General features: G+C 32.1%; 1 protein-coding gene across 1 annotated transcript in view; it reads right to left on the reverse strand.

The window, feature by feature from the left end:
* The window catches only part of LOC106468217 (AP-2 complex subunit mu), a 57,481-nt gene that overhangs the window by 35,009 nt on the left and 9,518 nt on the right, over window positions 1-12,954 (reverse strand). The window contains exons 2-3 of the mRNA XM_013928631.2: window positions 5,732-5,843; window positions 3,866-4,131 (exon numbers count right to left, since the gene is read on the reverse strand). Of these exons, the coding sequence (XP_013784085.2) occupies window positions 3,866-4,131; window positions 5,732-5,805 (340 nt within the window). The 5' untranslated portion in view covers window positions 5,806-5,843. The remainder of the gene's footprint in view (window positions 1-3,865; window positions 4,132-5,731; window positions 5,844-12,954) is intronic.

Raw genomic sequence — 12,954 nt, forward strand, 5'->3', positions numbered from 1 at the left:
GATAAATAATTTTAAAAAATGTGTTTCTTCGGAAGAAAACCGGTGGTTTTCAGGATTTTTTAGAAATATCCGGGTTTCCGGATATATCCGGAAGACTTTCACCATTAATTAAAGAATAGCTAAGTTGTCGAAAAGGAACAAAATGAAATGATCCACTAAGAGTATAATAATGGGATCATGCCCGACTGTCTACCAGAAACTCAAGCATGTGGAAATGGAGAGAGGACTCATCCAAGGTCCATGTACCAGGTGTAAAATTGACATTCAGGGATGCTCCACAACAAGAGGAAGAAGCATAGGTGAAAAGGTGTATTACCAGTGTAGGAGGTAATGGTACACAGAGGGTGATACTGGATCAATCCAGCCATCCAGCCAATACTAGAATGGAGGAAGGGACAGGAGAACCATTGAGGTCAAAGAATCCTATGAAATGAGCTTCTGGTCATGCAAGGAATGGAGGACAAGGTACATATGTGTGTGACCCAAACAGATAGGTAGTCCCTATGAAATCATGGTCACCAAACACTCAACCTCATATGCAGAATGAGTAGGATAGGCATGAATCCTAGTGACTGCAAAGTTCATAGTTTGCAGTCAGATGGGAAAAGGCTGTTCCCAGCAGAGAATGAGTTGAAACACCCATATCCCCTGATAAATAAGATATTGAGTGAAAACAAGGAATTGGTGACAAACACAGCCTTGAAGAGATATTGAACACAGATAGGAGTGGAAGGAGAAAGAAACAAGATGAGGGCAGAAAGGAGAAGGGAATGGAAGAGAAAGTCCATGTGTAAAAAACAGGAAACTCTCTGTGGATGGAAAGGTGTGATCACAAAAGCTCAAACTATGGCAGCCAGGCACCCATGGGACCCAACATGATGGAAAAGTCACCAATGAGTTCATTGAGTCTGATGCCAGATAGAATAGAAAGTGAAGATTTTAAGGATACGGAACCAGGGACTAAGATGAGATGTAAAAGTGGAGGTAAGGTTATGGACAGTGTAGAAACCACGTACAAAAGTAAAGACTGATGACAGACAGCTTCAGCCTTTGATTGAATCAAATTAGGAATAGCACCAAACTTCAAGGCAAAGAAAGGAGCTAGGTGTAGAAATCAAAGAAGAGAAGAAGAAAGTCAAACTTGAGATAGAAAAGTACTTCTGCCCAAAACCCACAGAACAAGGAGGTGAGTGAGAAGGGAATGGTAGAAGTGGAACAGCCAAAGTGGAGGAGTGAAGGGAATAAGAATCACCCACAAATGTCACTGTGCTTCATATAGGAGGTGTAGAGAGGAGAGATAAAGAAGTGTGGTAAAAAAGGATCAAATCAAGACATGCATAGTGGAGATATATTAAACTCTAGGAAATAAGAAGCAGATAGATGGGAAGGGTGAGGCCTGGTGTTGCAAAACAGTATATGGTCCATGAAGCAAAATGAGTTAGGATTAGGATTAAAAAGTAGGGATCAAGAAAAAGAACATAACACATGGCAAATAAAAGGAAAGTAGCATACTTGATAAATCAAGGCCAAAGAATGCTAGAAAGTTGAAGTTTCTCTTCCACAGGGAGAGAAGTTCCAAAAGTCTAAGGATGTGAAAAAACAATCAAATTTATCCTCCTCAATCACCCCACAAACAATGGAAAGGAATGCTTGAATAAGGGAGTGAAGCTGAAGGATCTGGCAACATTAGGGAACCCTCTAACCTATTCACAATGATTGCAACATCATCACATGGAACATTCCTCCGTAAGCCATAATTTTTACACCACCTGTGTGAAGAAGTTAGTCACTTACATAGTTATTTTGAAGACAAAGAGAATGAAATTAAGTTTTCTATACATAGCAAATCTCTTTAAATTGACAAAGAGAAAACAAGTATGATGTGTTAAGTGCTGAGTAATAGAATGAAAATTGTGAGTACAAAATCATAGAGGGAGCTAGTGCACAGAGAGGCTGTCCTATTGGTGGAGGGCTTTTGCTGAATAAAAACATTATTATGCAGCAGTACATTTCATGATAAATCTTGTGAGTTTAGATGGGAGTTGCCTGAAGGCAAATAACATATAAATCTCTAAGGCAGATGCACAGAGAAGATAGTTTTCTGTGTGAAAAGGTGTGTACTGCCTCAGAAGCTATGTTTGTGCCTAGGAGTGAAGGAAAACTTATACCACTTTAACAAAAGAGAAAACAGTTAGTTCTTCAAAAAAGTAACATTATTCTATAAAATTGTAAAAACATTAAAAAAGTTAGTTCACCTAAGATGTTATAACTCACATCAGTTGAGTTCCACAATTATGCATAGTTTCTCATAAAGTACCTTATAAATTAAGGAAGTTAATTCTATACAAGAAAACTGTGAATAAGTATATAATGTCATAATAAATACATAATACAACTAAAATCTATAATGCTCAAGAGTGCAATGAATCATTGGTTGGATACCCTTACCATGAACAAAAATTTCAGCCATAAATGCTTGTAAGATTTTCAGATTACCTAAGTTCCATAGAAATACTAGAGAGGTCCATTTTATAACAAGAGATTCATATAGGATAACCATGGAGTAGGACTGTATTTAACTAAATGGCTAATGTTTAAGCTAAGAGAATAAACAGACTGGACACATGATAAAAAGTGGCCAACAATACTTATACCACAAAACAAAGAAATAAAAACAGTGTGCATACTTGCATAATACACTGGAGAATCACCTTCCTATTGGATCAACAGTTGTAGTTTCTTGAGATGTATATTCATTGAACTATTCATGTTAATAACCAAGCAGAACTGTGTAGAACCAATGCTCCTTACAAAAAAAATGTTACCTTAATTTCACCCACAAGCGTCACCCTGTGAATAATCATTCTTATACAACATACAAGGACTGTAAACTCTGAATATCATCTACTCAACCACTGAAGGGAACGGGCTTGGAAAAATCAGCGTGGAAAGAAGCACAGTGACCTGTTTTTTAAACAATGTGCAAAGTTATAGCAACATCTCCACAGGCAATGTCAATACCATTTACTAGAGAAGAACAATGACATAAACGTAATTATAATGAAATAACTTGAACATTTTCTGGATAACATGTTTATGCCAAAACTGCACAGAAACAGACTAAATGAAAAAATATTTTCAAATTCCCATATTAATAAAAACTGGTAGAAAATATATGATATGCCTGCATATCACAGACCTATATTACAGGAAAATGATAAAAACAGCCTCAAGCTATATTTATAAAATCAGTATTGTAAAAATATGTGAGTAAACAAAAAACAAGTAATGATACTTAAAGATAAGGGTCACAAGATCTGATTTTATGAGAAACAAATGATTATATAAAAAGAAACACTCATTACATTCAGACAAATATATATAATATTTATAGAAACACAAGTATGTTTCCATTGGCTCCAGCATATCTAGTATTTATAAAAACATAAAACTAAGAATTAATAATAAGATACTGACTAGAAAGTATTTTAAGATATTAAAAGCTTAAAAATTCCAGCCCAACAATAGTAATCTTTCCAAACATCAAAAAATATTGCTTGTATGGTATATAAGTACATCATTTCTGAAAAGTTATCTATAAACAAAACTGCTTTACCATTTCTTGGAGTTTTTATAAATAGCATCTACCAATGTTTGTATTTCAGACAACATTGGAAAAAGCTGAGTCCTGCTTTCATTCTGAGAACTTAGAGTTCTAGCTCATAAAACCTCCAAGAAATAATATCCAAACAATAAAGCCAAGAATTTCTCTAAAACAGAGTATTTAAGTTTTGACATTCTTGTATGTATTTGGTTTAACAACTTATGGTATAATATGTACAACAATTTTTGAGAACTTTCTCACCATCCAATAGTTCATAAATCAAAACGAAGTTGTTCTTGACATTCTCCTCGCTGACTTTACCAAAGTATGACTGCATCACATCTACCATTTTCAAGAGGAACTCAAACACCATTGCAGCATTAACATTTTGTCGAGTGACTGCTGCAAGCCATATGTTACTCCTTTTTATGTGAAAAAAACTGGTTCTGGCAATATTTGTCACAGGACTTCTAACTTGTTGCCTAGCATGGATGACATTTACTCGGAATGCATCCACAGCATTTCTCCTGAGGAAGAAAGAAAAACAACTTCGCAAGTTTATCTCCATACAAAATCCAACAATCCATTTATGATGTATACTTTACCTACAACAAAATAAAACCTGAAGTATGTTTTAAGCTGAGGCAAAGTAACTAACATCAACATTTATTATAACAAATCAAAAATTTTCTCTTGCTTTAGAGGATATGTACCACAAGAACAGTCAGTGGTATAATAAAGTGTATTAAACTAATGTGTCAAAAGTTGAACAAGCAACTGATAAGGAATAACACTAGCCAAAAGAAAGACTGAAGGAAAGTAGGCAGAAGTATGAAGTTTAGCAAGTACAGAAGTATGTGGAAAGAACAGTTGCAACTCAAATTGAATTATGCATTATAACTAGACAAACCATGAGGTGATTATTGGAGGGTGGAAAGCCAGTGACAAACACCCCAAGAATAAAATAGTAGTGGAAGTAACAGATTTAAAATAATATATTTACATTGGATACCCAGTGATTAAATATAAAATTACTATAACATTAAATGTTATACAAAATAATTAATGATAATAAGGTACAAAGTAAAAGCTGCTGCTTCTGGCTAGTTGTCACCCTGAACTGCACAATGAGAAATGTGCTGTGACAGGAATCCACAATTAAAGGACAGCCTATGCTTTGACTGGTGCTAAACTCTTCTCATGTGTAAATAAATTGTAGCTGTTCACATTACATGATGCAAGGTCATAAAAGGGTGGCAATGAAAGGCTGTAATAATAACACCAGAGAAAGAAAAGGAAAATTGGGTAAGAATGTAAACCTTGAGGAATGATAGTTTCTTACCAAACAAACCTACACTATAGAATGGATAGAAAATTTCTAAAAACCAAACAAACTTGCATTGATTACAGGTAAGACTTCTAAAGCTGTGCATAAAAATAGGATGCTCATTGGTGCAGATAGGGTTAACAAGGAAGAACATTCTTCTGATTTGATTTGAAATTATAGCATTTTTTTTTATTTTGTTTTACTTAATTATCCCTAACTTCTGATCTACGCATGCTACCAAGATATTCATCAGAACTAAAATGTCCTATACTATATCACTTTTACTATCAAAATCTTCACAATCCACGTGAATAGTTCTAAACTTAAATCTCCCATAACTATAACCTCTTTGCATTTTCCCGATAAACTATGAGGCATTCACAATTTTTTCTTCGACATATCAAGTGTTGGAAGTAAGCATATTATCAAAAACATCTCAAACTCAAAATAACATATCTATAATTTTCTCCAATATACTTCAGAACACTCAAGGTTCACTTTTCCCAAATACACATCTACCTTACTCTCTACAATTACAGCCCCCCATTTTAATTAAGTAATTCATTATCATATACCTGTAAATTGTAAGCTTTACAATATCTAGTTATTTCTCAACATTTTAAACATCTGCTTTGAGATTTTTTTTGTTCTCACACAAAAGTTTTATCAAATATGTATTTATCAAATCAGGCCTAAAAGAAGTTACATAATAACACAATTACTCAAACTAAGACATTAATATATGGAACAAGGGTACCTGTACACACTGGTTAAACATGTACGTAACAGTGACTACTTACCCTATGTCATCTCGATAGACACGAGAAATAAGAACTTCTCCTTTGTGGTTATATATAAAGAGTCCACCAATCATGATTATTTGTTTGGATTGCTGAATCAAGACCAGGTTACCTATTTGCAAGCAGAAAAACAATATGCATTTTATAAAGTTTTAACTGAATCTAATATCACAAAAATGCCTCATTCTCATATATGATATGACATTTATTATGAAATGTTCATGTTTTATGAAAAACAATCATTGTCAACATTACACTATTTATATCAAACAATACAATTCAGTAATGGTATTCATCTTTGTAATATATTTACCAAAATATAATCAATTTCAACACTTTTTTTGTTTGATTTTCTGTGTGATTGTAATGTTTCAGAAATTATGGAAGTCATGATGTAGGTTTAATGGCTTGGTGAGTTGAGAAATTCTAAATTAATCAAAAACTGGGTTGCTTTTTTAGAGGCAAAACACTTTGCAGCTGTACAAAAATTTTATGAACTTTTCTCTTCATAAATTACAGTAAATGAATACCAGAAAATGCCAAAATATTGATTCAAAAATATTTTTGCGTTAAAATAGTTGAAATGTAGTTAATATTAAAATATAAAATTGAACTTAAAATTTGTCAGAAAAGTTTATCAAATGGCAAAATAAATGAAAAGCCAGAGAAAACCCTGTCTTCAGACTTCAGCCACAGTAATTTACAATTAAGTTTCTTTTCACTCCTAAACTTTGTACATGAATATGTATCATACAAACAACGCAACAGTTGTATTCATTTATCAGTCACCTGTAGCAACAATACTTTGTGCACTTTTCATACTTGTTATTCCAGACAATTAAGTATTGTTTTACACTTTTATAAGTGTGTTTATGACAATGTTTGGGCCATAAGTGTTGTATTTATAACTAGACACTTATTTAAAATGTTTTGTAACAAACCGAGGGAAATAATTATAACCAATTTTATTTCTAAGACAAATGAGTATTTAGCTAAAGTGAAAACCTGGTACTTTTACTGTTCTTTCTGTAGCCTAAATTTAAAGTCAAAGAGCATATAAATTAGAATAACATCAATTTATTTTGTAAAAGAAAACTTTTGATAGTTATAGCTTTATCTTACAAGGTGTGAAAATAACTAAGGAATGAATAAGAATAAAGCCAGAAAGTCTATTCAGATAATATAGTATTATTGTATTGCCATAAAATGTTTGTATTCCCCACACTAGCTCTAGTGAGGTTTCATTTTTACAATAAAGATGTGGCACCAGTAAACTTTTTAAAAGTTAGATGAGTAGGTCTGTAAACCAATTCTTTTGTAATTTTTATATGAAAGAAGGAATTTCCACCACAAAAATATAATATTTGGGAATAATCAGTATTGACCATATTGTCCTAAAGTAACCCAAGTTGAAATACTGTTAATACAGTAAAAGCATTATTATCCTGCATCTGCCAGACCTGGGCAGTGCCAGATAGGTGAAAATTTCAGTTGCAAAAGCATTTCCTTTATGACATTTTACATGAAAAATTTTGAGACCTTATTAATGTTTGAAAGTACAGTATTTCTACATCATCCGTAGCAATGATAAAAGTTTTCAAAGTTTTAAGTTCAAGATGTAGAAAATATTTACAGATAATGTAAGCACAATGTGAATCACAGTAGAGGTGGCTAACAACTGAAACTTTTCTGCAGGAAAGAACCTAAACAAAGCCACAACAGCACCACTAAGTGGCAGCATCAGTAAAGTACAATCGAAACTTCTAAAAATCTTCGAGAGCATTCTCAGACATTCTGGGTGAATGCCAGTTCTTACAATGAGCATTCATATTTGAAGATATTGAAATTTCTGGTTACGAGAGCTTTCCAGATTTGAAGATGCTGGATAACAAAGCTTTTACTGTATATTCTGTAAATGATTTGCTTAGTCAGGTTAGAATGCAGTAATTTCAAAGCTTATTTCTAGAAATGATGATAGATATGAATATAAAATTAGTTGGATATAATATTTCAAAATGTTTAATTAAAATTAAATTATAATTATTTAAAATGATATTTAGAAAATAAGACCCCAGCTGTGTTTATTTTTGAAAACCTTAAAAAAAAATTATTATGATAATTAATAGCCCATTCAAATAAAAACATTGACATATATTGTTTCTTTTTGATATATGGTAGTGACAAGTAACTGGATATTTTTCTTATTAACTTCTGAAAAAAACAAAGGGGGATTTAAACCTCCCCATATATTTGTGCCTGCTTATATAAAATTAAATAAGACATAAATTAATTCCTCAAACATGTGGGTTCATACCCTGTATACCCTATAATAATCAGAAACACTAATTTCAATTATTTGCTTATCTTCATGACAATCTTTTAATCATAATTTTGATTAGTTGGTTGCTGGAATAATCAAAACCAGTAATAACCAGAAACACTTATTTCAATCATTCAGTTATTTTCGTGACATTAATTAATAAATGAACTAGTTTATAAAAAACTAATAGATGTAATCATTGCTCAAAGGTAATTGATTATATTGATTAATCTGTTAGTTCGCTCAGCTCCAGTTCCAAAACTATGGTGTGCAAGTACATTTCTCTATTTGGTCTCAACTTCTCATGTGACTGTAGTTAACTAGTTTTGTCCAAAAAGTAGTCTGTAGCAAAAATATTCAAAAACAACCCCAAAATAACAGCAAAAATAGTTCAACACAAGTTGGTATGGACAAAGGTAGCTTGATTCAGTAATTGGCTAGAGAATAAGTGACTTTAATACTTTGGGTCAGTGAACACTGCAAAATGCATAAGCCTATAAGGCATATTTAATAAGACATGCACAGTGTAAAAATGTAATAACTATAAAATCCTATCAAAATAGAAGTAATTTCTAAAAAGCCAGATCAAAAATGTCATGAGCATGAGCAATAGAAAATAACAAGCTTACACAGTGATTATGTGAGCTTTGATATATTATGTATAGATGGAGAGCCTTGGTTGATCCCTTAGACCACCATTTCTCAAACTAGAGGTTCCAACCAAAAAGAGGGTTGCAAGGTTATTGTAGGAGCATCACAATATCATACAAAATATTGTAATAATGGATGTTTTAGAGTATGTAAATTCGGGGTGAATTTAGGTCAGATGGGGCCCAGGGCAGTAGAATAGCATAAAAATTTCTTTATGATCAGGGCCCAGGTGCAGCTGCTCTTTCTGCCCCACCTTTAATATAGCCATGTGTACACTAATTTGCTATTATTGTGGTGGCGGCAAGGGTCATCATAGAATGAAATATTTTCAAATGGGAGGACCAGCAAAAAAACGTTTGAAAAATCTTGCCTTAGACAAAATAATTAATAAATGTAAATATTATTTTCAAGTCAAATCATATTCCAATTCAATGAAATAAAAGATGCCAAATCAGGTCTACACAGGGTTTGAAGTTATGGTTCAGCAACCTGAAATTAGGAATAACTTTGGAGCACCCTCTTTAGCAGGCATGTTCCAAAGCTACTTGCAATTACTCTGAAGCCATTGTAATGGAACTATTATTTCTTGATGATGTGTATAAAATTAAAATTAAGTTAAGAAGTCTCCTGTACAATGTGCCAAGTAACTAGTATGATACTATATCTATAATAGTCTTTGTAGATAATAAATATAAAACTTATTTCCAAAAGAAATTTTTATTTGAAACTTTCAGTTCAATATTCCAAAAAAGAACAATGAACATCTGCCATAGTTGTTTGGAATTTTAGCACAAAATTGGCAAGAAAGGACAAAATCATACATGTTGCCTCATCATTTCAGACAAGCAACAATTTTGTTGTTTGAAATGCATTACAATACTGGGCAAAATAAAATACTGATTAACTGAGAGATTGGGAATTTAAAATCTGTAATGGTCACTGGGCGAGATTGCAAATTTTAATTATATTTTGTTTACCATTCATTTATTATTCCTTAAAGTGATAAATCACCTTCTATCTAGAGCACATTGATTTTGTTTGAGTATGTATTATAAAACTGCTAGTGATGATGAACAAATATTAATGTTGTGAAATATTATGTAGATTTAGGTTAATAGGTAGTCACAAGATGTAACCTCATGGTCTATCCACTAAATAAAAAGCCTTCCTTCATTTTGAAAATGGGTATGTTTATAAGATACAGTTAGAAAGAATTATTGCTCGATACTGTTCTTTATATTGAGAAGTGGTTTAATTTTGAAACATTGTGTTATTCTCTGGTGAATTAGGTTTCTTATTTTGCTGGTTCTTTTTCCTACTTTCTTTGATATTTATTGAAATTAATCACATTGAAATTTACGTTGTATTGTTTATTAGCATTTGTACCTTGTCCTGACCAGGCACGGGTTTACTAATTGCTTTTTAAGTGATAAAATTTTTATTCTAATTGTTTGAAAGTTATTTCTTAGATTTCTGTTTTTATATATAAAAAAAGTTTTTTTACCTTTGTTGTAGCAGCACATTTTGTTTAGTCTGTTACAACTATGATACTGTGATGATGCAATATCAACACCAGTGGCAATGCAACATTCTGCCTCTGCATGTTGTTAAACTCTGAAAACAAGCCACGTTATGCAGCAGAATTAAACAGTCTTTATTCAGATCTGTTCTGATGCTAAAAGTAACATCAGAAACTGGATTGCAAGAAGTCTTCTGATACTGTTAATGGTCTGTCTAATAAAGCAAAAATAGTTAGTGTAAAGCCTCTGATTCTCTCAGAGCATTTCCTTTTTATTTCCAAGGGATAAAAGATATCTAGGAGAAATAATCTGGGTTTTCATGCTTTGTTCAACAACTTCAGAGAAAGATCTGGTGTGATTTTCAGAATCCCACAATGTCACAACATTGCTCAATTTAATCCCAAATCACTTTATTCACAGTCAGCTTATAGTATGTTAGATAGTTGGCTATTTTGAAAAAGTATTCACTGTATTGTTAAGCCCAATTTTGATCAGAAAATATTTCTGGTTAAAGATGATGGTGTCTGGAAAGAAGTTGTTTACATCTATATCTGGTTTTCATTATTTGGGATTATGACTCATTGTTATAAATTGACAATTTAACAAATTTGTTAAATGTCCACAAAAAATAATAAGCATTGAAGTAAAGTTGAATTAGTTTGAACCAACAAACAAAAACTATTTGGATTCCTGATAAACAAGTTAGTTAAGTACTGATGAAAATGAATGAAACAATTTTAATGTATTTAGAGCTATCGCCTTTTGTAAAGGAAGTTGCTGGGTGAAAATAACAGATCTTGAAAACAATATTTTCCTTCACAGCTTCAGACTGGTTGATAATATAGGCTTCAAATTCTTCAGAAGTGAAAAATATTACCAGAAAATTTAGTTTTGAAAATTTGAATTCTGTAAGATGTTTAGTTGTGATTTTAGGGTTAATAGAAAAAATGGGTTGTAATTCTGATTTCATATCAACACATTTTGGATGGAAAAGTATGGTACTATTAAAAAAAATTATGTCACATTTTGACTTGAAAATATACATGAAGATGTTTGGCAAGGCTTTCTCTCACAGAAAATCACATCAGACATTTTCCTTAAAGGGTGCTGAACAAATCTTGAATGATGAGCTATTTGGGGAACCTCCTCCTATACTATTTAGTCTATGCTGATTACCCCATATACATTCCTACTTCAAATTACATACAAGCCCATTTCCTAAATTCCATGTCTCTAAAATATTCATCCAATCTCCTCTTAAGCTCCTTCAACATTACAGCTTTTACCAGACCTGGGAACAACTATTCCACAAGCCAACTACTCTATTTGAAATATAAAACTGCTTTAACTAGAATCAGTCTGAGTTTTTTAAATCTTATATTGGAGATTTTGTAATAGTTATTGCTAGCTCCTTTTCTTTCATCAACATCACCTTAAGAAAATATAAGAAAATTAACACTGTGAGAACTAATAAGCATAACATTATTTTTATCAAATGTTAAACCAGCTCATTAAGTAATTCAAATCTCTCTGCAAAACTGCAGATCTTCAAAGCAAGCTACTTACATAGGTTAGAACTAAAAATTAACATAGCAAATGTAACTAGTTTAATATAAAAATGATGTAGAAGTGTGCAATGTCCATCAGTTGGGTGCCCTCAAGCCCACAGTTATAGATATAGTATCTCGCAAAGTTCAACCAACTTAGATGATTTGGTGTAAGTAACAAACAAAATATGTTTACAATGATAATGATTAGAATGCTGTGATCCATCAGTTAGGTGCCCTCAAGTTCACAGTTATAGATACTGTATCTCACAAAGTTCAACCAACTTAGATGATTTGGAGTAAGTCACAAACAAAATATGCTTACAGTGATAATGATTAGAATGCTGTGATTCATCAGTTAGGTGCCCTCAAGCCCACAGTTATAGATATTGTATCTCACAAAGTTCAACCAACTTAGATGATTTGGTGTAAGTCACAAACAAAATATGCTTACAGTGATAGTGATTAGAATGCAGTGATCCATCAGTTGGGTGCCCTCAAGTTCACAGTTATAGATATTGTATCTCACAAAGTTCAACCAACTTAGATGATTTGGTGCAAGTCACAAACAAAATATGCTTACAGTGCAAAATAATACTCATAATTAAAATTATGTAATAAATAAATCAGTAATAATGAAAACAAATACATATATTAATCACTTAACAGATACTGTTAAAAGAAACTAACATTAAAGAGATTGGAATATAATTCAAAAGATATATAAATAAACAATTGTTTACTTTGTGCACTTAAAACAATTTGGAACAACTTGAATTTCATATTTATTTCATAATACTTGTAAATATCCTGGTTATTCCATTATCAATAAAAACAAGGCACATAATTTACAATATTAATCCACTTTGATTTCACCCCATTAATAACTTTCTGTCTTTTACCATCCAACCAACTATTAACACATTTCACAAGTTTATCTCCTGTTCCAACAGCAAGATTTAAAACTAACATGCTTGGCAACTGCAAAGTATTTGCCAGTTACTTTAAAAGACATTTACAATTGTACCAACCACAGAAGCAAATAAAATACAAAAAATGGTTCATGAGTTGAATGCTCTTAGTAAGTATTAGGTCGTCAAGAAATTAATGTCAAATTTTGAAACACTTTCATTAACCACCCCCCCAAAAAATGTACATCATGTATAATAGTTAAACGAACCACCT

The sequence above is a fragment of the Limulus polyphemus genome, unplaced genomic scaffold (assembly GCF_000517525.1).
Source record: "Limulus polyphemus unplaced genomic scaffold, Limulus_polyphemus-2.1.2 Scaffold2918, whole genome shotgun sequence".
Classification (NCBI taxonomy): domain Eukaryota; kingdom Metazoa; phylum Arthropoda; class Merostomata; order Xiphosura; family Limulidae; genus Limulus; species Limulus polyphemus.